Source organism: Archocentrus centrarchus, chromosome 22 (assembly GCF_007364275.1).
Source record: "Archocentrus centrarchus isolate MPI-CPG fArcCen1 chromosome 22, fArcCen1, whole genome shotgun sequence".
In the NCBI taxonomy this organism is placed as follows: Eukaryota; Metazoa; Chordata; class Actinopteri; order Cichliformes; family Cichlidae; genus Archocentrus; species Archocentrus centrarchus.
The window spans coordinates 19033711-19058168 of record NC_044367.1 but is presented as its reverse complement, the minus strand read 5'-3'; the positions used below and the strand labels follow the sequence as shown (position 1 = coordinate 19058168).

The 24458-nt window shown below is 39.2% G+C and overlaps 3 protein-coding genes across 7 annotated transcripts in view; 1 reads left to right on the top strand and 2 right to left on the bottom strand.

The window, feature by feature from the left end:
* sptb (spectrin, beta, erythrocytic) overlaps positions 1–2978 on the top strand; it is a 42125-nt gene extending 39147 nt beyond the window's left edge. For both annotated transcript variants that reach the window (XM_030718133.1, XM_030718134.1), the window contains one exon: positions 42–2978. In XM_030718133.1, the coding sequence (XP_030573993.1) occupies positions 42–236 (195 nt within the window). In that variant the 3' untranslated portion in view covers positions 237–2978. The remainder of the gene's footprint in view (positions 1–41) is intronic.
* A 153-nt stretch (positions 2979–3131) lies between these two features.
* snap23.1 (synaptosome associated protein 23.1) lies at positions 3132–15473 on the bottom strand. Of its 3 annotated transcripts, none has more exons than XM_030718887.1 (8): positions 15344–15473; positions 11314–11428; positions 8076–8117; positions 7537–7585; positions 6780–6897; positions 5796–5969; positions 5538–5682; positions 3132–5205 (listed from the first exon to the last, which is right to left on the bottom strand). In XM_030718887.1, exons 2-8 carry the CDS (start codon positions 11368–11370, stop codon positions 5143–5145), a joined length of 648 nt encoding a protein of 215 aa, XP_030574747.1. In that variant the 5' UTR covers positions 11371–11428; positions 15344–15473; the 3' UTR covers positions 3132–5142. The 3 variants fall into 3 exon arrangements, with proteins under 3 accessions (XP_030574747.1, XP_030574746.1, XP_030574745.1); XM_030718886.1 differs by lacking the exon at positions 15344–15473 and adding an exon at positions 15142–15300; XM_030718885.1 differs by lacking the exon at positions 15344–15473 and adding an exon at positions 14401–14533.
* A 5097-nt stretch (positions 15474–20570) lies between these two features.
* The window catches only part of efna2a (ephrin-A2a), an 88680-nt gene continuing 84792 nt past the window's right edge, over positions 20571–24458 (bottom strand). The window contains exons 3-4 of one of the 2 annotated variants that reach the window (XM_030719634.1): positions 23368–23433; positions 20571–21830 (exon numbers count right to left, since the gene is read on the bottom strand). In XM_030719634.1, the coding sequence (XP_030575494.1) occupies positions 21706–21830; positions 23368–23433 (191 nt within the window). In that variant the 3' untranslated portion in view covers positions 20571–21705. The remainder of the gene's footprint in view (positions 21831–23367; positions 23434–24458) is intronic. The other variant, XM_030719635.1, reaches the window with a different exon arrangement.

Here is a 24458-nt window from a genome sequence, read left to right as displayed (position 1 = left end):
TTCTAAGCCGCTGCGGTGTGTGCGTGTGTATTTTATTTCAGGAAGAGCTCCAGCGTTGGAGCCAGGCCATGGAAAAGGCCGTTCAGCCCCTGGCAGCAGAGGAGGCGTCGGGGCCCTCTGGGGCCAAAGCCCAGAGCCTGCCCCCTCCCTCCTCCTCCTCAACTGCACTCCCTGAGCCCAGCTCTGCCAAGAAAGACAAGGAGAAGAAGTTTAGCCGCTTTGCCAAGAAGAAGTGAAAGAGAGGGGAACGCCATCAGGAGGAGGGGTTGTCTAGGCAACCTGGAAAGAAAGTATTATGTGTACAATCAGTCAGTAGGCTTTTTATCACTAGATTTTCTATATTATTTTGTGAGAATTAACATAAATATTTGTAGTTAAAGTCATCACTCTTTTGCCTGTATTTAAGCCGGTGTATGACTACAAAGGTCCACTTGTTTTCTTTGTTCTTTTTCAGAAATACCAAATTCAAAGCATTAAATTAAAGCACAGGAATGCTCATTTTCACACACAACCAAAGAATGTTTGTAAAACTTTCGTTAATTTAGCTGCAATTTTCTTTTTGCTTCAGTAATGCATGCTTTGATATAGCTATGTATAAAATGAAGGCCTGTAATGAACATGACTCAAGAGTACTGAAAAGTACTTTTAATAACCTGCCTTATCAAATGGTTGTGAACTGTAATACTGTGCTGTTTGAATTTGGAGCACTAAATGCTACCTAAAGAAGCAGAGTGAGTTTAATAATCTTTTTTTATTTTAAAGAGCTTTGTAAATGCCGTGTAAGATTTGAGGATGACAAACCCTTAGGATAGTGCTGTACAGTATATACACACACACTCCAAGTATATCTGAAGTTATGCAAACTAAATGCTCTATGCACTGTGAAGGATTGACTGAGATTTTAAATTGCTAACTGGCATCGCACGAGCAGTCAGGTGACGCCACGTGTCGGTTTTGAATGAGGAACCATTCAGGTTTATTCTCAGCTGAACTGTGGCAGTAATTGCGTCTGTTAACTTGAAATATATTCAACACTTGCATATTAAACTCTTAAATTTTAGAGCTATCCATTACATATATATCTCTACAGATGCATGAAGTATGTTTTACATTAGTTTTACATTAGTTTGATATGGTGCTATTGTGATATTCTTAAAACTTCAAGCATAACCAACTTGATCTGATTGTCTCCAACTTTGGCTTGTAGTGACACACGTGGAAAGGCGTTCTGTTAGTGTAGGAATATCTGAGGGGTGCTTCATAAACGTGGCTAATCAGGACTAGATTCAGAAACACATCAAGCAAGGTTAGCATTTAAAGACAAAAAAAAATGTGATCTTTACAGCCACAGATCTTACTAACCCTATTAAAACACTAAAAAATTTTTTTTTAAAAATATATATAAATAAGCACAATCACTACCATACACAAACGATTTTTGTTAGAGTTGTGGGTCAGTGATGAGCTCATAGAGAGACAACCTCTAGGTTGCAGGCCTTTGCTCGTAATTATGACTTCATAGGTTCCCATGCAAGTACCGTCTTTCTTTGTGTCGTTAGAGCTAAAAACTTCACATACAGCTGGAAAAAAAAAATAGTAAAAATGTTTTAATATTCAGTCAGCCAGGTTGTTTATTGTAATGGAATAAAACAATTTTCAGATTTTAGAGATCAGAAGTTCTCAATCATTGAATTTTACTACTTGGTTTGTAGCAGTGAAATGACAGCCTCGATATAATTACTGTATAAATACCTTCAATTTGTGCTTTTTAAATTGCGACAGCATACTGACCTGAATTAAGGAAAAACGAATAAGGGTTAAAGTACCAAAAAAAAAAAAACGCACAAGCCAAGTCAAAAATGTATTCAGTTTGACAACTGGGTTGTGATCATAGACAAAGTACTGGGAGTAAATGTCTACACGGAGGTGCAAAACAACTAGGAAAATACAAGACCATACAGCACCACATGATGGGTGGTGAGGGGCTTTTTACATGTACTGTATTTGCCCGAGGACCCCCATTATTTGCTCAAGCCTATGTACACCTCCCTTGATTAAAAATAGTAGTTTGCTTTATGAAACACCCCTCTGGTCTCTAAAAGATGACAAATAGTTAGCATCAGAATTAACTAGAATTTAAACCAGGTGCTGTCTTTTATAAAAAGCAGCTTACAAAAGTCTGCACCATTATTTGAAGTTTTCTAGAACTAGTCAAAGCCAAATGGTTGCATGAATCTTTACTGCTTTTCCAAACCACACAACAGGACCAGGTATGCGCTCCACATGAGGCTCATACAGTAGCAGTATGGAGCTGAAGGAATGGGTTTTTAATACAAATGCAAGGGATGAAAATAAGTTCATATGGGAATTTCCGACAACAATTACAGAAATAAGCATTTTAATTAAGAGTTATGTACAGTACATGGATCTGCATTTATACTTTGATGCTAGGATGACGACTGTCAGTCTCACTGCCGTTTTGCCTTGTATTGCGGGCTCTGTCCCTGAATTATGATCCAACTCAAGTGACCTCACTGAAGCGATGAAAGTCAGGTGTAGGAAGAGAAAGAATGTTCAGCTCAAGTGTTTTCTAGGGAACATGGTAGCATCTCTTGTCTACGGAACAAACCAGTTAAATCGGTGATCTTGTGGCTGTATGAACACAAACTGCAGATGTTTCTGTGCGCCAAGTGCCGGCAGAACATATATACAGTATATATGCTACTCAGATCATTAAATATTTTCTAGCACCTCAAAATGTTTTGAGATTTGCATCCTACATCTTCAGTATGCTTTTTGTTGGTCACTATATTCACAGATTGACACAGTCACCTTCATCCAGTTATTCCTCCACATTTCCCCTACCAGCCTTTTGTTTAGTGGTTTTTGGAATCTGCATTTTGTACTTTCCAGGTATGTAAAATATCCCAAAATATTGACCAGAAAAGAAAGAAGAAAAAAAAAGAAAAAAAAAAAAAGTGGTTACAAATACATTTTGAAATAAAGTTAATGAAATTAAACTCCTGAGACTATACAGGTTGGGTTTATTTAATTTTTAAAAATGTTTTGGCCCAAAGTCCACAGTGAATGCTGACTAATTATTGTCACATCATCAAAAAAGATGCATTAAATTCAATTTCATTATAGATTTATTGAGTACAAACAATTTAACAGTAGCAAGCGTGAAACAGAAGGCATTTTCACTTTGAGCAGTCATACGTTAATGGAGCCAATTTCAGATAAGATGAGCTCCATATGAACATATTTAAAATACACAAAAATTATGTATTTACATTCCAGTGGCTGTGGGTGAAACAATGAATAAACAGCTTCAAGACAGCTTTAGAATAGACTAATTAGATCCGAGCTCACACGTAACAGGCTGAGGATGATCACTTACAGCAATACAAAGCCCTGAAAACAGTTCATTTCAATCTTTACAAACCGAGTAGGTATGTGCCTGCAGCACAGCATACAAATCATAATTTTTCTTCAAAACAAATAAGTGAGGAGATGCATATGGCATATTTTCAGCAGACTGTTTTCCTTTATCATCACCCAATTTTCCTCAGCAAGCCTTAACACAAACCACCAGGACTTCTTGTGCTTCTACATTTACCCCCTTTAACAACTTTAATTTGCATGTATACTTTTTGCATTTTGCTGCCAGCGACGATTTCTCAGCCCGGCTACGGCTTCGACAAAACAAATTCAAATTATGCTTTCCATCGCCAGATATTACTTTACCCTAGCTGTAAGACTGTTTACAGATGCAAGAGGAGCCTTTTATGATGCAGTGGCTGTTACAACACAACCATACATCATATATAAGATTGACTGGGTTCCTACAGATTGCCCCACTTCTAAAAATCAAAATGCTTTCTGGACTCATTTCTCTAGTTTATCATTATCAACTGACCTGAACTCAGTACATAATGAGAGACTACATTGGTTTAAACTATGTTCACAATTATCGAACTTGAGGAATTTTCTGCACAACAGATGTGTAGAAGCCCTGCGTAGGTTGTTAAATCTCCTTTTGTAAGCCATTAATTTCCATTAACCAAGTGGTAACAAAAAGTAATGAAATTAGACTAACAATGACTAAAGGCAATTAAACAGTATTTACAACAACACTGTGGTCAAAGTGAAGAAACAGTAATTATGGACAGCAGTACTGCTGTTCAACCACTGTTACATTTCCCATGTTCAGTGTTAAGTAAACTAAATGCCTTAGAGGAGGTAATGATAAACATTTCCCATGAGCTTTACTGACCTTCCTTCTCATTTGAAGGATGAGAAATTGCAATAAAGTTTCTAACCCCAGCTCATTGCTTTGTAGCAAATAATTACAACAACGATGACTTCCCATCAGTCACAAATTTTAACAAGTAATATCAAAATTCTTTCATTCAGGGATAGGTGCTGTCAATTGCAGGAAGATCTACCACCACTCACTCCAAAGCAACAAGATTTTGTTTAAAAAATATATATAGCTGTTTCATCTAAAACAGGCATAAATGACATGGGAACACCATATTAAAGAGAACTTGATTAACAAGTCATTTCTGCTTGATGAATAATTAAATAAGCAAAAGTATTACACGATACAATAAACTTAATTACACAATGAACCAATGAGGATTTGAGTAAGATGCATTTTGGACTAAAGTTGATGTTTCCTTTTAAACATGAGGCTGTATGGAGACAACAGCTTATGAATACGCACGAGTTAACAGTGGTCATACTTAGACAAAACAGCTCATAACTGATTTAGAGAAAAGAAAAAAAAAAAAGACTTGGAAAGCAGCACATGTGCCACTTCCCTCCCTGTGAATGTTACATTTATGTAGTTTGGTATCAACCACTTACTGAAGTATCACTAAACCACACTGCTTCTCAGTCCAGCATGACTATGCATATTTGCAAAAAGACGTGAATGGTGATTGACAATTTTTAAATGTCTTTATTTTACTTACATCTTAAAAAGGCAGGCAAAACTTCTTGAGAGAATTTCTTTTTCCTTGCAAAGTGTGTGTTTGCAGAGGCACAAAAATATACAGTGTGTGTGTGTGTGTGTGTGTGTGTGTATAGCGAAAGAGGCTCAAGGTTGATAAAACCGGCAGAAGAAGGATTCCTCGTCTATTTGATGAGCTTGTTGGCTCTCTGGTTTGCTTCATCGATGCGCAACTTGTTCATTTCCGCCTAAAGAGAACCAGGTGGAAAGGGGAAGTTATACAGCTGCTTTTTCCTGCCCTAAGTAGAAATTCATTACCAATTATAAATGAGTAGGTTTCCATTTTTTTTCCTCTATAGCAGCACATGCATGTTTGTGCTTGCCAGTGGTTTCACACTATTCAGCAGCACATGTAGTGGTAACATCATGATATGCAGCAATGTGCAAACACAGACATCAACCACGCAGGACTCAAAAAAAAAAAAAAAAATCAGCTGAAAAATCAGCTTAGCAAATTTAGGCAAATATTTAGCCCTGTTCACATTTAATAGTGGCTCATGTGATTTTAAGCCATTTTTACCTTATCTGTGATGCGATCAATCTGTTTATTTTGCTTGTCTATCTCATTTCCCATGTCCACAGCAAGGTTTTTCAGGTTGCCAATGATGCCGCCGACTGCATCCAGATTCTCCTCCATCTCGTCTTCACGCGCATCGTTGGTTATCCTGTTATACACATGCAAAGTAACTTCTGTTAAAGCGACTTGGTAATTTCTAAATCTGTTTTGGCAACATCACATATTTAAGATTCTCAAGAATGCAAAATAACCAGGACCTACCTCTGGATGTATGGGCCCGAAGGTCCCGAAGCATTAACCTGGGCAGCCTGGCCATTGCGGACCCCTGACGGCTGCGTTGAGACTACATTTGAGCCATCTGCATTGATTTCTCCTTCGGGTCCTCCAGTACCCCAGGTACGCTTATACCGTGAGTCATTCTCAATTGATGACACTCTGGAGCCAAAACAGAGTCAGAATGCATGAGAAAACGCAGAGGTACAAATGCTCAGCCATTATTACAGTAACAGGTATTCAGTAATGGCTCAAAAGATTGCCTACCTTATACCTTGATAATCAAAGAATCTTTTCTCCAAAGTGAAAGCATTTTGGGAAGATTTTTGTTTTGCAATGTTAGAACCAAAAACCTCAATATGCACACAAATAGACACTCCACAATCATACAGCTGGAGAGTTTTAAGTGTGTTTAGAACAGATGAATACACTCCTCATATTCCAAAGTTGGCTGGAACACCGTCACATTTCCTGTCTGTCCATAAATGATTGGCAATGCTCAAATTTAATCAGCAATCTTCTCACCATGAAATGTACATTTGCCAAGCAAATATAGATTTTTTCCCCCTCTCCATGTCTCACACAGCAATTAGGAGTCACACTTGTGACATGGCAGCTAATCACATATTCAATCCTGTGGACTGACATTATGAAGGTGTTAAAGCCCATGATAGATATTTTTAAGCATATAAGTAGGAGAAGCAAAATATGCATTTTCCTATTCCTATTTTTAACTAAGTGTTGTACAACACCAAGAATAACTTAGTCCACTGTAAAGTATTGATGCTTTTTATGGCCAGTACACAGTTTTACACAGACTCTTTGCATATTTACCATCATCACTGTGAAACCTTATTTCGTTAAAACTAGTTGCATATAAATGAAGAAACAAGCCAGCACAGCACACTGAAGTTTGTGTTATGGATCCAAAAGTCAGTGGATCCTTCAGTAGTCTCTGAGTATACACTATACCTATTACAGGGGCAGACACAGAGCCCACAGCACTTGGAGAGGTCAGTGAGGTTTTTCTCAGCCTGTCTCATGTCCTGGTTGATCTGGTCCATGCCCTGCTCCACATGCCTCAGCTGTTCTACAACACAGACAGGCACATCACACCATGTGAAACTCTGCTTTCTATACGCAAGAAAATGGCTTATGATTATAATGGCCAATTCCAATGCCCAGTACCACAATGAATACATTTGACATGAATACAATGGATGTTGAAAATTCAGATGTGTATTAAAAAAAAAACAAAAACAAAAAAAACAGCTTTATCAGCACCTCTTCCAGTCTCCCCTCTAAACGCTGCGCCATAGAGTGCCTACAGCCACTTTGTGTTTGGCACAAATTAATTCAACTATAGTTTCCCAAGCATCTTTAAATATTTTTGTCCTTGTAATTTTTCTATACCAGAAGAATTGTTCCTAATCCTCATACAATCATGACTGCCTCAGGCATAAAAATAATAATAATAAATCAATAAATAAATAAATCAGGAAATCTGTACTCTCAAATCATAGAAACTACTTCGGAGGAAAGAGAATGCTCAGGACTTTAATTTCAGGCAATGCCATCTAAATGATTTTACCAACGAAGAATTACTTTCAACAAATGACTCAGCAATAACTTAAATTTAAAATCACTAAGCACTGAGAAGACCACAAAAATAAATTAAAAAAAGTTATAACATTGGGAAAAACTAGTACTCTTCATGCTGTCCATCTACCTCCTTGCTGGTCCAACATCACCATAGTATTAACACCAGTTTGTTTGCTCTGAAAAAAAGAAAAAGAAAAGTTAAATTAGCAACCAAAACTCCAAAATGAATTTATGCATTTTAACAGATGAAAATCAAGAGTGTGTTACATTTCAGAATTGGGACGATGGCAAAAGTAGCTGGCCATTTCAGGCATCCTTGTTCTGGTCTCCAGCTTGAGCACATGAACCCTCCAGCTCACAGTGGCTCTCTTGGAGAGCAGAACAAGGAGCAACATTGCCAATTGCAGCCAAAAACTGACAGAGTGTAGCAGATGCTTTGCTAAGGCAACAGCACAAAAAACAGGCCGCCACAGTCTAGGTATCTCTGATCTGATTTCAAGCATTCAACCGCTAACAAAATTATAAATTTGGACGCTTAATCAATCCAAAGTTCTTGATCCCATCCCCAAGTAGGGGCTTACGACAAACTGTCTGGCCGTTACAGCAAGGCTTCACTGAATACATCATGGTGCTTTATTGGCAAGAGCAAAACCAATAAAGTCTCACCTCTTCTGCCATCTGTAGCATCCTCCGTGTGCTTTCAAGTGACTGTGGAACAAAAACAAACAGGAGGTGTCAGGGTTATAGCTAAAAGCAATTTGTAAACAGAGCGAGTGAAAACAGCCAAAACAGAGTGAAAAACTCCTCCACTGCAGTCACACCTAAAAATGTTTTCATGGTACAAAGGGGTTGATGCATTTCTTTGTTTGGCTCAATTAGATTGAAATCTCCCAAATGGTGTAAGTGAACAAGATCCCACAAATGAGATGAAACGGACGTTCACAAATTAATTTTAGAACAGTTTTCTGTGACCTTTTATAGTAATTATAAAAATACATATAAAATATAAGTTAACCAAAATAATGAAACTCTCCACACATTTTATACTCATAGTTTGTAGGATTTTTTTTTTTAAACAAATTTGTAAGATTCAGATTGATTAGCTGATAATTTAAAACAGATTAACCGATTATTGTAAATGTGGCCTAGAGAGAGAGAGAGAGAGAAAGGCAGGTGGGCGCAGTAGAAAGAACAATACTGAGATCAGGAAAGTGGAAAGATGCAAGTGATAAGCAAAACAGGCTAGATACTACACAACTGATTCACAGATGAATGAAAGTAGATACCAACAAATTTATAAAAAGCAGATTTGAGTGAAGCTATAAGTTAATATGATATACTGTCTTATTTAATTTTCCTGCACTCTGTACGCTCTGCTCAGCTGTAAGCTCCTCCGCAGCCTGCAGTCATTGGGGGAGAAGAGTGTCCACCAACAAAAACAGAGCTGAAGTGTTTAACTGACTGATTAAACAGAAAATAAAAATCACTGACAATTCTGAACCAATAGCTTTTCTTCAAAAATAAAAAAGGCCAACTACTTCCTTGTTCTAGTCAAGTTGTGACGATTTGCTGTATTTTTATGTCATATGTTGGTAAGTTAAAGGTTCGGGTGTTCTGAAGTCAGCATTTTCAGCTGTCGACGGATTTTTTTCAATAATGCACACCCAACTTTAACATCTTAACCCTTCTACTACCACAGGGGTCACCGGTGGCCTTGACCCCTGTGGTAGTAGAAGGGTTAATTGTCCTTGATCAGGTGAGATGGACAATTTTTACCCAAAAAGCTAAAAGATGTCTAAAGATGACATGGACAACAGTCCAGCCAGAGACACAAAAAGTGACGACGGTACGCTGGAATGCAGTCGGTTCAGGTGAGTTACTGCTTTTGTTTCTCTATTAATAACAAATGTTGTGGAGAGAGCGAAGGATCCAGAGGAGTGGAGTACTGAAGCACGTATGCAACTCCATTGTTACCATCACTAATGAACTGCTAACGAGAGCGCGAGGACCAGATTCCTCATTCTCTGTGTTGTTTGCTCTGAATACATTAATCAGTGAGCTGAGAAACAGACAAACACAGAATTGGCGAGAGGGATATGATGAGCTCAGCCAGGTTTCTGTTGGCTTAGCCAGAACATCACTTGGGTGGATAAACATTACATTATGTCTCCCAAAGTCCTTGAACTTGGCTAATTAAGCCTGAAACCACTGTCTTAGCCAAATTTTCCATATTGGGGTGCTGTGACAATTCTTTGATAAATCAGATCAATCCTGACATGTTTTTGTTATTTGTTAGGAATGGCTAAAATGAAAGCAAAGTTAGCTGAGATGCATGACAGTTCCAATAAGTATAATGTCAAGTGTTATTCTACACACAGAACAGGATAAAATTCCTTCTGGGTATTAACTGGCTGGAATGTGTCAGGATTATCAGGAAACATTTAAATAATTTTACAGCTTAAAGGCTCTTTAAACCTCTTTATGACTAGAAAACAGCCGTGATATTAGAAAAGACACCTCACATTTAGCTTCCTAAAGACAATCTAGTCTTATAACAAATTCCTATGCCATCCTGACACATTATCAGCCATTACATGACTGTGTTTCAGGTATGAGTGGTTACCCAAAGCCAGAGCAGTAAGCATTAGCAGAAGGACCCTCCCAAGCCCTGTCCTTTCCTCTTATCTCCTACGTCACCCAGGCAGCAGCAGAAAGAAGAGAGAAATTGCAGGTTAAGTCAGAAAGCACACAGAGAGGTAAAAAGAAACAAAAGCCATAGATAATTAGTACAATAAAAATTACATGAAGGTGAAGTGCGCAGCTACAAACCCAGCTACTAAGTTAATTTGCCTCCATTTGAATCAGATGGCTGATTATATGATGCCCCAAAGAGCTGATTAAACAATTATCTCCTTGATAATAACACACTAAGATAAAGCTGACAACATTCAAACTGTCAAAACCAGAGGGGTAAGGGAAGCTATCAGGTTAAATTACATACACACGCATGCTTCCTATTATTGCTATGATTAGCTGCACTGTTAAGGGGGTTTAAATATTTCAAATTTGACTTCTGGATAATTTATAAAATATTCAGCAGCTTTCTTGACAGAGTTAAAATAAGATGATCAACATCACTCTCGGGTGTATATGCTAAATTTGGAACTAAAGCTAAAGATTCAGAAAATGAATTTTGTAAGTGCTGACTTTAATACTTCCGCAGGTATGTTCTGAGCATCATTTCAGTGTGTTTACATTTGCGAAACTTTTGCATCCGTTACGTATTAACTGCCCTGAATGCTTGCGTGTGGATGCTTTGCATGTTGTATTTCTGTCATGGATTCGAGTGACACGCCAATGAAACACTCATCACTTACTGAATGCTGTCAGGGGATGAACAATTTCTAAACCATTACCTGATCACTTTCTGGGGTGTCCTCCTGAAGAACTGTGTGATTTATTACTGATTATTAGGAAGTCTTAGCTGCTTTAATGAAATGCTCAATATGAACCCAAGTAAACAGTTCATTTCTAATTCAGTATCAGAAATATAATTTTACATAAATGTAATCATTTGCTTGCCTCTAGACAAATTTCTACCTTTTCACACTACACTGATGGCACCTGACACTACAAATACTTTATACTAGTTAATAAATGGAATGAATTTAATAGATGTGTTTTGCCTAGTAGTTAAATGAAATTGCTCTGTCTAGGAAAATTTCTATATATATAAAAACGTCTGACCCCCCCCTGCAGCATTCATACATTTAATGTGGTACAAACTTTCACTCACTGGGCATTTGGCACAAAAACACCAAGTCTCACTTTAAGGAAGTTTCAAAGTTGGTCAGACAACAAAATAATAGACGTGAGCTTATGCATTGTTTATAAAAGTCAGCACCTCGTCAGTCACTTGGTTGGCCCTGATTGCCATCTGTTCCACAGTCATGTCGTCCATATTGCTGCTGTCCTTTTTGGGGGCTCCTCCCGCTGCACCGAGCTCAATATTCTGAGGCCTGGAAGAGAGGCAGAGTTCAAAGGTCACTAAACAGCATCAGCGGGCACCAATTATAAAAATATATTTGTTGGTTAGTTATCCAAGAGTAGCCAACACTGTATCTATAAATCAGGCATTTAGGCAGTTTCCAAATGAACTTTGCATAGGTTGAATGAATCAAAATGAATCAAAAACACAGATTACAAGTTACCTGAGATATAGCTTAAACATCTTTTACAGGAATTTCCTGCTATGCATCAGCTGACATGTACTGATATTTATCAGCTACCAGTCAATTTATCAACACAAACAGTTTTAATAAGGTAACATTCAGATGTGTACTTATAGAGATACAATAAAAATTAGTTTTACTTTGGTTCCTGCCTTGTTTCATGATTAAATAGCAGGAAGGTTTTGACAAGTTGCAGAAACTAACAACAGGGAACACATTTAAAGGTAAAGCATTTAAATGCGTGATCAATGTTCACTTTGTTTGTGCCACTCTCAGAGAGGGAACAAAAAAGATGCAAAAGCCAAACAAATCAGGCTCTTTTCCTTCCCCTGAATAAGTGTTGGGAGTCTGGACACAGCAGGCTCACCGATACTGTATAAAGCTTAGCAGCGGCACAGCAAGTAGAAATCACATATGCCAATAATGAGGGAACCGAGATACGGAGGTAGTGATAGGGAAATCAGAGGCATGAGACTGGATAGTGGCAAATAGCAGAAAAAAATTAAGGCCATTATACTTAAGTGTGAATAAAAAATATTTTAAAAAACTTCACTTGTTTATGAAATTTAAAGAATGCAGATCAATTAAACTACAGGAAAAACAAGTTTAAAAATAAAGTTAAGTAAGATACAATACTTGGTGAGTAGTAAAAAGCAGCTTCTTTAAAAGTTCTTCAGGAATATTCAGATAATGTGGAAGCACTAAAACAAACATTTGCATCAGACTTGTAATTTCCTGGTTATAGAGGGCAACAATATTTACCATTTCAACTGAGTGATGAGAACTGGGTGGCAGCACAAGTACAAGTGGCAGGTACAAATTACCAAGTGATTTTTTTGCAGCATTTCCTTAAATATTTTCATCAAACCTCTGCCACATAACATTGACACAGTGTACATCAATAAATGAAACAGGATAAAACAAAGTTATTACATTTTATGTCAGTTTCAAACCTACTTTCAAGACAGAACTGTGAAAATGAAGAGCTTAAATACTTGTGACATCACTTGTATACATAGAATAATTTTATGAAACATAAAGGCAGATGCTGACAATGTACCATTGGTTTTATTAGCGTGAATGCAGTTAAGCATTCACATTAATAAACCCAATGACAAAATGTGATTATAAGAGGCTATGTACTCACTAGTATTTTTATGGGCAGCATATGTAGTGAAGCACTGCATATAATTAGCAGTCATCACTGTGAAAGACTCAGTAGACTCAGTATATCTATTAAACAAAAGTGTATTGTAATGCAAATCAAACCTAGCTTTGCTTCTTAAGAAGCTTCTGTCAGTCAGTCACCACAAAACTGCTAAAGCCTGAGTGGAAAGTCACATGCACAACAGTTTTAGTACTATAATCTTGTATGTGATTAACTCCCAGAGCTGATCACATCAGGACACACCGAGTCCATGTTTGTCAGCTCAGTGCATGCTCTGTTCAGATCAACATTCAGATTTCATGATCACGCACAATTTGTAAAAACAGCAGGGCAGGCGTGAGGCTGCGTCACCAAGAAGCTGTGAACAGCAGCAGGAAGAGTTGACCGTGTTTGCCTTTTTTGTGACCTCCGAGGTTTTTAAAACAACGCAGAGTATGAATATTTCAGCCAAAGCATGGTGGACGAAAACCAATCAGAAGGAAATGCTTATGTTTGTTAGAGATCTAAGAACAGGACAAGTTACAATGCTTTGCTGCTCTCTGCCAAAGATGTTAAGCGGTTTTTGTTTAGAAACTCAAGTACACAAACACCTGAGTAATACATGCATTTGTGTGTATTTCAGTGCAATTTATTTTGAGGACCAAAGTGGGTTAATTGTTTCAGTCATAATTTGGATCACACAGAGTGATGCTACCTCGTGCAGGAGTTTAGCAGATACAAATCCAATCCAAACAAAATTAGTCTGTCAAGTGACCTTCATGCAGTCTCGTATCATGGGATAGGCTAAAATGACTGGAGTAATGGCCTCAGACAAGCTTTGGTGAACAAGGCAACATTAGATAAAGCCCATCATAAGCTAAGAATTAAGCTTGTTTTCCATCACTGTACTGTCAAGGGCAGAGAAGCAGTTAAACATTAAAAACAAAGCTGTCTTTTACTCCAAGGCTAGACTTTTTAGATAAAAATACCACTTTTGCCTCCCTTTCTCTGTCAGCGTCTTTTCCTTTTTAACGTTCAAGTGGCATTTTCCTGTTTTGCAAATAACCCCTGAACTTGAAGTTCCCTTTCAAACCTGCAGCTACTAAACATCCTGAGGGGGAAAAAATAAATACACGGATAGCCTACTTGGCAGACAGTGCAGAGGATTTAATGCTGTTGACTCTGCTTTTTCCCCCCTTTCTTTGGACAAGAGTGCATTTTATTCTCTCAGGCTTCACCGCTTTTTCCTGTCCGATTATCAGACTTGGCAAGTTTACAGCTATAAACACTGAAGGTGAATTTATTCACACACACTGATATTCTTTTGATAGCCATAATGAGGGCAGATGAACATATCAGCTATAAAGAATTAAACATGCTTGTGAAAGCAGAATTGTGTATATATTGATACCATTTTTTCTTTCCGTTTTGTTGATAAGGTTGCATGTTAGCCACTCATGGGTACTAGATTGACGAAACTATTTGATTTAAATATTACATTGTTCTTTTTGCAACCCAACCTACCTACCAAAGCCTTCTATTCACTCCACACTTAATAAAAATAGAGTTCACAGGTAGAAAAGGAATAATTTATCAAGTCTAAAGAACATACCGATTCATGTTGTAGCTTCTTCACAGCACCAAGAGCAAGTGGCAAACACCACACAGGGAAACGCGTTTCTTGTTCTTCTACCCAAACCTGTTCCTCCAGATTTGATTGCAGCACAGGTGGAGTCTTATTCCAATCACGTTGACCACATAACCTCACGTCATTCTTTATCCTTTTTTCTCTTTAAACAATCAAACAAAAGCTAACGTGTTCAACAATTTGTCCTTATAGACTGTCTTAAATAAAGACACCCCACTCACTTTGCCTAGGAGTAGAGTGTGTCATGCTTTGGGTAGGATGGTTGTCTAATAGCAAACAAGGAGGTCAATAACATCACACCAGATAGACAAAGCCTAAACTGCGACCTTTTATTCCACTATTTATAAATGATAAAGCAGGTTTTATCGTCCATAACTTTTTTTTTTTTAAGCTGACAGTCAAGACAGAAGGAAAATACGACAGGTGATTAATGATTCCCGCTGTAACACGTATCCACACACCTGACATGGTTAACTACCAAGTGGCCCCGTAACGTGTGTCACTTGATAAACAGGTGACGTTAGAAACACGAACCAAAAGCATTAAAAGAAACCCGTGGTCTCAGAGCAGTGTCCCACACCCAGAACACCATCGTTGAGGCCGTGAGGTTTCCAAAACAACACTTCTAAACTCAGTGAAAGAGTTACAAAACAGGGAGAGACGAGTGTCAAAAAGTGTATCAAAACAAATTAAAGTTTTTCTTACATTGTCTGAAAAGTTTCAGTGGTGCTCAGGTATCGCAAATAGGGCGAGATCCGAGAGAACAACTTATTAAACTAGCTAATGTGCTGGCTAGCTTGCTAGTTAGCTAGTTCCGCTTTCTTGTCAACTACTTAACGCTACCACCCAAACAACTGCGTTGAGAGGAAAGTGTAGACAGATGTTTATCAAGGGAATAAATACTTACAGTTAACCCTCCTTGTTTTTTTTTTTTAAAGATGACCTGGAAACTCCTCCTTCTTGACAGTATGTGAACTTGGCACTGGCAACTCCCGAATTCCTTCACTGGTTCCGCTGACTATCCGAAGAGTCGGCAGGGTGCTTTCACGTGTTGTCAGAAATATGATTATTCCGAACTTTGAAAGTTTTTGCGTCCCACGTACTACCGAGAGCCATTTGAGCCATGACATCCATTCTTTCTCTTCCTTTAAATATAACAATGCAAAACTGAAAAAAATCTGGTAATCATGTAAATATAGTCAAAAAGCTGACTTACTTAAGTATAACTGTGAGGCAATTTGTGCTTTGTGTATTTCCATTCTAGTTCAGGTTCATAGTTGATATACTTCGTATTTATCTGTCAGCTGCTATTTGTTGATTAAAATAGTGATGAGACAACCCAACTTTGTGTGAAGTTTGCTGTGCTTCAACTTAAGATTAACTGATAAATTTAGTTTGTAGTCCTGTGGCACTTCAATCTCTAACTCACAGAGGCCGTTCCGTGAGCTGTGAACGCAGCACTGAATGGTGCGCATGTCCTGTCATATGACTCCAGAGGGGGGTAGAAAAAAAAAAAAAAGGCGCTGCTCATTTTCCCCACATGAGTGCAGCATTTACCCTTCACCTGGACCTCCACCCCACCCCCCTCCCCTCTTCTGGGTATTTTACATGAAGACAGACTGTTGGATATTTTTCATAGTGTTTCTAAACGATGCTCTGAAATCCGAGCCCCTAGCAAAGAATCTGCTGTGTAATTCCCCAAGTTTTATGGTTTAAACCACAAAAGCCTTTTCAAGGTGACTGCAAAGACACCGGGCAGAGTGCCAGCCAAGATATCAGCTGACAGTGTCTAAAAGGCAAGTTTTATTTTTCTCTCCAACTGCAGCTAAATATTTTCCCTGTTGGGTCACCTATAGCTAAAAATGTACAAGCTGAAAAGCCTGTAATAGCTCCAAATTTGCACAAGGGATGCTCCAACGCTGCCCTCACCAAACTGCCCATGGTGCCTGAATGATTCTTAGCTCTCTCTGCCCATGTATCTTTTATAGAGTCTACATAGCATGCATTATTCAGCAATAACACACAGCCCATCTGGACTCCTGAAAATGTGTTTGTGCATGTGTGTCTGTGCAAGAGTGTGGGGTCCATAGTTAACTTTCTTGTGGTGCCATTTCATGCCACATCCAACAGTGCTTGAAGAGCTAAAATCATTTCCTCTGTAATTACAACTAAGGTGTGTATGTATATATATATATATATATATATATATATATATATATATATATATATATATATATATATATATATATATATATATATATATATATATATATATATATATATAAAATGTGTGTGTGCACAAGAGAGAGAAAGTAAGGTAAGTAAGGGAAAAGAATAGAAAGTAATGAGAGAAAAAGAAATATATTAGGTGAATGTGTAATAGTAACTGCAGATGGCACATTGAGGAACAAGCTCTTTCATCATCCTGTTCCTCATTAATAGAGATGGGAGTGCTGCCCTAATTCCATAATTCCTAAATCATGCTAGTTAGCTGAATGTGAGGAGACAAAAATACAGTGGAGAGAGGAGAATAGATTAGCCTATACCCTAATAATGTGTTTGAGAGCACAAGGAAGCATGAGAAGAGGAGATGAAGGGGGAGAAGGAAAGAGCAGGGAAAAAAATGGAGATCGCCATCTGTATTTCCTCGATTCCTTTTTGATTGTTGCCAAAACTAACATCATATAGGCCAAGCTTATTCTCGCCAACTATGGTCCCATGTGAATGGCAGCCAATGAAAATAGATAAAATAATCAAGTGATTAATTAGATCTGGAAGAGAAAACATGGGGATATAAAAGAGCGTGTTCGAGCATGTGTGTCAGTGACATAGCCCCGATTACTTGTTTCTCGTGATTTCAAGGAGCACATCTGTTCATTTCTGGCTCTGCTCCAGCTGGATCACACATCCATCTTTCCTCACACAAGGACCGAGACGTGGGAATGTTTCAAGGCCTTGCTTGATCGGGCTTAATTTAACATTAGGCTAATTCCGCTGTTACCTGATACTTGTCAGGACAACGAATTGGCTGACCAAGCGTGCATCTCAATATTCAGAGATAATTTCATTCCCTCGTCTCCTTTTCACTGCAGCCTACTCTTTCTCCATCTGAATTGAGCTCTCATGTGAAGCAATTTGAAGGAAACTAGAGACATCGATAGCCATTAGCCCGCTTTGCACAGGAGGGCCAAACATGGAAAGCCAAGGCTCATCTATTATTCATGTACCTTAGTTTTCTCCCAAAACAACATTTCTGATATTCTTTTTTGCATCTCGCTGCCAAAAGCGACAAGTTAGTGGTTTCAAATAACGCTTTTAAAACAGAGCTGATAAATGTTTCAGGCTAGCACTAGCCTTTACAAACCCCAAAAGGGAAAAGTGCCCATTGTCTGGCTGTTTATGTTTGGCTATGGGGAAAACCTATTGAGCTTAAAGAGGAAAGGAAACATTTCATCGACACTAAGCATTAAACTTGCTTTTAAGGCCAAACGTCCTTTAGAGAAGGTGGAAGATCGCAGTCTGCCTCCTCCAGCCAGTTAAGGTCACATCCATATCGGTTCAGACTTGACCTTTGACCTTTCAGACATCAAACGTGATCACTTTATAATTTTAGACATTTGTTAGTGAATGAATTCTTGAGTTGTAGCCAAAAAGGTCTCTAAAGTGTCACAAGATAAACTCATGAGCAAAGTTTCCACTCATTTCCAACTTGTAATGTTACAGAACTTCAAGACAGTCTAAAAAAATTAACACAGGCTGTTGTGAAAATATTAGCAGTTTGAGTTTATGCCCTACTGAGATAAACAGCTGTAGACAGCTGGTCGGGTGCTATAAAATCAGTGCGGAAAAAGATGTAAACAGATAATGCAATTAAAAGAGTAAACATCACTTGATAAAATGTGGAATTTTGTTTGTTTCATGTATTAATTGTTTCTTTCATCTGTCAGTTTAATGTAGTTGAACTTATTGAGGCACATATCTGAACATCTTTGTTTATAAAGGGAGTGAATTCTGAAAGGTTGGCCAATATTTGTCTTTAGCAAAATGAGAAATCTAGTGGAGTAGTGCACTAGCTTTCTGGACATACACTAAAGTGCAGGTGCAGGAAATATACTAGAGAACCTTTTAGGGTCATTTCCAGCTCAATGTTTTTATTCTGGGACTATGGTAGTGTGAATAATTTAAAGTTCAAAATCATTTATCTTATACTAGGCTGCTGTGCAGCCTCTCAGTTCATCCACTGCCTGAAACGAGCTCTTCTTCCTAAAAGACCACCCTTCCTTTAAACCAGCTTTCTCCTAATTGGCTGCCTCTCCTAAACAAAAGGTTTTAACAGCAGGTGGGTGGAGCTCCTATGTTCATAGCCAGATCTGTGTGCCTCTTGATGACCATTTGAATGATTTGCCCTCTCATTGACATATAGAGCCATGAGTAGAAAAAGCAGTCTGAAGCCTGAGCTGACCTCATTATACACCACCAATCACTGTTACAGCTTATGTAATTACAAAAAGCATAATAGGTCAACTTCAAGTACATTATTTGAATACGTGCTTGGTGTTTAACACTGGCAGGCCACCCTTCTTGATATCTGATGGAAACACAAGAGGAAAGGCTATCAAGTTATTCACTCTCCTTGTTGTCAGCAGTTCAGATTAGCTGTCACATCACTGAGGGAGAAACAGCTGAAGATTGGAGAGGGTGATTTCATCTGAATAATTTCATGCTTTGACTGGCAGAGCTCAATGCTCACCGTCCCACAACTTTGATGTCAGAGGAAGATAGACTGGGCAAAATAAAGACCCAGGTGCAGTCTAATTTATGAATACAATCAGCCCTTTGGGGGAGAAAAAAAAAGTTAATTCACATTTCCACTAAAGAAATTCCACTCACTTGGCTCGATTTTCGAGTAGACAAAAAGACAATCTTTATTTGTGTGTTTCTCTCCTTGCTCTGACTTCTGTGTTTACTTTTGTCTGACTTTAATGACTGAGGTCAGCATCCACAAGAACACAACAAACAGAAAAGGAGACAAACTCATACATGACGCTCAGACCTGGAGGCATCCTACCACTACCAACCATGGATCACAAACCAGAGAAGAAGAAGAACAATAGAAGAACAGCATCAGTGGAATAGAAGAAGAGAAGACACATTTTTTTTTAATCTTCCACAGGCTATACCCCATCACTGCTTTCCACACAGGAGTAATTAACAGTGATTTTAAATGCTACAAAAATAAGATGAAGTTGGGAAAGAAGTGCTTCCCCTTGTTTGTGTTTTCTTGCGTGTGTGTGGTGTGTGTCCTTGTATGTGTGTGTATGTCCATGCCATGTCTTTGTAAATGTCTAGATCTGCATTTGCTCTTCTACATGTCGGTACATGTGTATATCTGTACATGGGTCATCATGTGTATGCAGGTGTGTGTTCACAGTGCTTACTCATTATGTTCACTTCCCAACATTAAAGAGGTCTCAGTCCCATGATACACACACGCTTTCTCTCCCTCCCCCTCCCTCCTCTCTTCGCGCTCTCTTTGTGCTGTTCCCTTTATAGTCATGACCACGAATGCTCCCACCATCTCAGAGAAACAGTCTTGTTATCGAATACTACACATGTATATGTGAATGTGTGTGTGTGTATACCTATATGTGTGTTTTTGTGATGCTACCACACACACACACACACACACACACACACACACACACACGCGCACACACATCTCGCCTCATTTGCCACAGTCTATGCGCTTCCCTTATTGGTTTAACCCTCAGACCCAGGACCAGCTTCAGTCATTGTTTACGTCCATTGTGATCTGGCCTGGGCTCCGAGGGCTGATTTCCAGTCAGTTTCACCCTGTGGGTCCATTTATCTCCAGGCCCAAGCTAATCCATCAACGACTGAAAGCCAGACAGGAGAAACCGTGTGAGGAGAGAGGTTATATTTTCCTTTTGATGTCTGAAAAAGTCTCAGGGAGAGCAAAGGAGCGGCAGCAGGGTGTTTCTGATTTTCCCCATGAAAAAATATATATCATCATTAGAAACAAGATTGATCTGAAGGTTTCACAGTGGTCATGCAACTTAAGTGTCGCCTCCTTTTCTCACCTGTCTTCTGTTCATCCTTATTTCACCCCCCCCCCCCCCCCCCCCCAACTCCCACATAACATCTTTTTAAAGCCCCAACTCTTTCATCCTGCCAGTCTGAGAGAAGGTACTGTAAGTGACCACAGTCATAATAATACAGAAAGACAAAGAGGTGGGTGACCAGTGGTACATTCATACATGAGAAAATCATGGTTCCAAAAGTCACCCGACCCAGTCAACATTAGACAGTGCTGAAGATGCCTGTGCTGGCCAGGCCGTGATAAATGCTTTGTTTAGAAACATGAATAAGACAGAACACATCCCACCTGAAGATCTACATCTCATCGAACCTACCCCAAACACCCCCACACCCTCCCAATGAAACCGGCTATGGTTATACTTGTCATTTTAATGAGTTATCTGAGCCTCTTCTAGAAATCAAAATGTATGATTTTTATATCATATTGCAGTGACTCTACACTGGGTCCGAAAATATCAACACATATAATATTACATTTCCCATATGGCCGTATTCATTTAAATCTGTGCTCGCATTGTTTCCCCCTCTTTTCTACACAGGCTGAGCCACTGTGCTCCTCTCCTCTATGCAATCGCTCTTATTGTTGTTGCAGCTGGAATTGTTCCAGATAGAATAGAATTCCAATTACAATGCAAGGTTGGCCACTTTCAATTCTTGGTTTGAGGATGGGATAGCAATGTGAGCAAAATTCAATTTTTGTGCATCCAGGCCTATCGCTTAATGCATCCTGCCGTGATTGCATGATTGGAATTGCCCCAGAACGACAAGTTTAATCATAGCCATGGCGACATCTACCCCATCAGTGGCCAAGAGTCAATAGTCAAATCAAAAGGACCCCCTGATATGAGTGCAGAGACATTTCTCCTGTGTTTTTCAGCTGAGAGGTGCTGTTCCACCTGGAATTCAGGGACCAGAGATGAACAACTTCCCAGACAACTCAAGACCCAGCTCTCTCAGCCCGGCCGGTGAAGGGTGTCCGTGGCTGGGCCATGAAGGATGCTGGCAGTGGGGGTGGTTGGTGGTTGTATTGAGGTGGCGGTGGGAGCGGAACGGAGACAGAGGGCTTCCCTGAGGGGTGGTGGATTTAGAGGGACAGCCAACCCAGCCCATTATCCCTGGGTGGGAGCTCCATGAAGAAGGAGAGAAAGGTCACAGCCAGTAGAAGAGTCCCAGGAAGAGTGAAGCCAGAGCAGCTAACAGGGTCATGGACCCTGCCCTCCGGCTTGAACCTCCATCAGTCAGGAAAGGCTCCGGAGAATCATATCCTGACCCATCTGAAACAAAGAGACGAGAAAGAGAAAAACGACAAAACATCTGAACTCAGAGAGGACACGCACACAAAGACAAGACAATCTAAAACACAGTGAATGAACATGGGAGTGGATTTAGCAAAAAAAAAAAAAAAAAAAAGGTAGACAAGTGATACAATTAAGGCTGGGGAAAGGTGGAAAGCGAGCAGCAAACCACAAAACTCTCACCCTTCAACAGCCAGGGAAAGGCAAAGGAGGAAGAGGAAGGGAAGACGACAGCAACTGAGCTCTGCAGGGGGTTTAACCAACCTAATTACAGTTTAATCACAGAGACTCAGAATCTGGAGCAGCTGACACACACACACACACACACACACACACACGTACAACTGCTCAGAGCTCATTTGAGTGACAACATTTCACAAAAAGATGGAAGCTGCAATGTCAGACACATTGCTTTAACAGCACAAAAAAAGCAGCGAGTGAAAGAGGAGCTGGAGCAATGACAGAATGTACATTGTTTCAGTAATTATGGACGAGGAGAGAATTTCCTTTCCTTTAGCGAGATATGGAATGATCTAAACCTGGAAAGCTGCGTAAGCTGACTCTCTTTTATGAAGATCTTCAAAGCCATGTCATTATCCAGGGAGATGTGTAACTACCCAGGTTTGATTCTTTAGTGGGACTTAGGTTGGAAAAAAAAACCTAGAATCCACATTCACAGACATACAGGTAGATTTTCAATATAGCACAAGTATAGTGTAATGTCTGTTATGCTCAGATCCCCATGTATGCCAGGGTTCTCTTGAGTTATTTTTAAACAGCTCTATCATTGGACAACATGGCTCACTAGTGTCAGCACTGCGCTCTGCCTACGCCGGTCTATGAGGAAGCGATTTTCAAAGGTATATGTTTTACCACGCTGTACAGTGATGTAGCAGGCAAGTCATGCCTCATCTTGTCATCGTCTGCCTTGTCAACTTTAAAAACAAGCCTGAAACGTTAGGAAAACATTATTAAAAATATGTCTATCCTTAAATTAGACTTCTACTGTATGCAGTCAGTGTATTATTAGATTGCTTTCTGTTTCCTATGAGCAATTCTAGCAAGTTCAATGATGTTGAGGCTTGGTAACATTTTTAGAGAGCACTTTGAGCCAGCTCTGTTCTCTTTGTGCAAGGACAGAAGGTCTCCCTCACACCCAGTGTGATGTGATGTGATTTGATGTGAAGTGCGTATGCCACTTTGTGCCTGTGTGTGGTTGTGTGCGCGCACTTCTCCGCGCCTGTACGTGTGTGCTTGCGCACACTCATGCGTGCTCGTACGTGCGAATATGTCAGTATGCGCGTGCGTGTCTTTGGCGTGTGCGTCTGTGGGTAAAGGTGTTAAAGTGTTGCCTGGCCGGTCTGTGAATCAGAGCAGAGAGTGTTGCCGGGGCATTCTATCAGACCTCTTATTCCCCCTAATTTTACTTTGATAGCCAATCTGGACCCCTGTGTGTGTATGTCAATGTGTGTTTGTGAGCGGGCGTGTGTGTGTGTGTAGTTAGAGCATGACTCACCTGGAGGTCTGACATACACCTTCAGCTTTAGACATGCCCGCCCCACATGGTTTGGGTGAGGAGATGCTGTAAAAAGAGACATCGAAAGCGGAGATTAGTTTAGAGAGAACATGATTTGTCCTGCTGATCGCACTTGAAGAAACTGACTACATTTAATAACACAAATAAAAAAACAAGATTATTTTGTGTCCATGTGCACCAAAAGTAGATTTGACAGAAAAAACTAAATGACTGCAACACTACAGGTCAGCAAGAATCTACTACCCCTAATTTCTTTATAATTTGATTCCAAGGAGTCAGACTTTCTTAGAATTTTTTTTTAAAGTTGTCTTGAGCAATAGTTCTCCAGTAGTTCTTACTATGAAGCTAGATTAATGGCTTAGTGAGCTATGTCGAACCTAAAGTCAGAGTTTTCTGTGTCACAAAAGTAGCTCTCTTTTTACCTGGCTAAATCACCACGGTTAAAATCAACTGGAAGCTTCACATTTTCACTGATTCTTTTATTTACAGCATGCTTTGAGTGCAATATAGATTTTCTGCTGGGGAAGAATATCTATTCAGTCAGTACAATTAAATTCACTTTGATCTGTGTCAAACTGAAGCGATTTACATGCCTTTGTTATTGCGCTATGGGACGGTAACCTTTAATGTTTAAATGTGTCCAGTTTAAAGTTTCAGAACCCGAATGTGTAGCCAGCACCTTAGAAGGAAACAGCAACACTGAGATAAAATAATAGCCACAAATTAAAATGTTTATTTTACTGCTTTGTGCAATAAATCCCAAGATTAACAGTTTTCTTTAGCATTACTCCCTTGTCTTATTTGCAGAAGTGTTGCATTTTACTGTAATATTTTTGTGTTCTTTATAGACACTTGATCACTATTTTTTCATCCTCATCATCATCTGATAACATCTCTATAGTTGTAGGTGCTCATAGGGATCATTTTGTGTAGAAGAAGAGTCACATGACCTGTGAAACACCTCTTTTTACATGAACATACACAAAGCCTCAGATAACCATCGTCCTGATATCTATAATCACCAAATATGGTTTTAGGCTTCGCTGAGCCACCTAATGCAAAGAAAGCCA

Coding starts and splice junctions, on each gene's coding strand:
- snap23.1 (XM_030718885.1), bottom strand. Junction 7,586..8,075: donor TGCTACAGATGGCAGAAGAG/GTGAGACTTTAT, acceptor TCTTTTTTTCAG/AGCAAACAAACTGGTGTTAA. Junction 5,683..5,795: donor TCGGGCCCATACATCCAGAG/GTAGGTCCTGGT, acceptor TGTGTATAACAG/GATAACCAACGATGCGCGTG.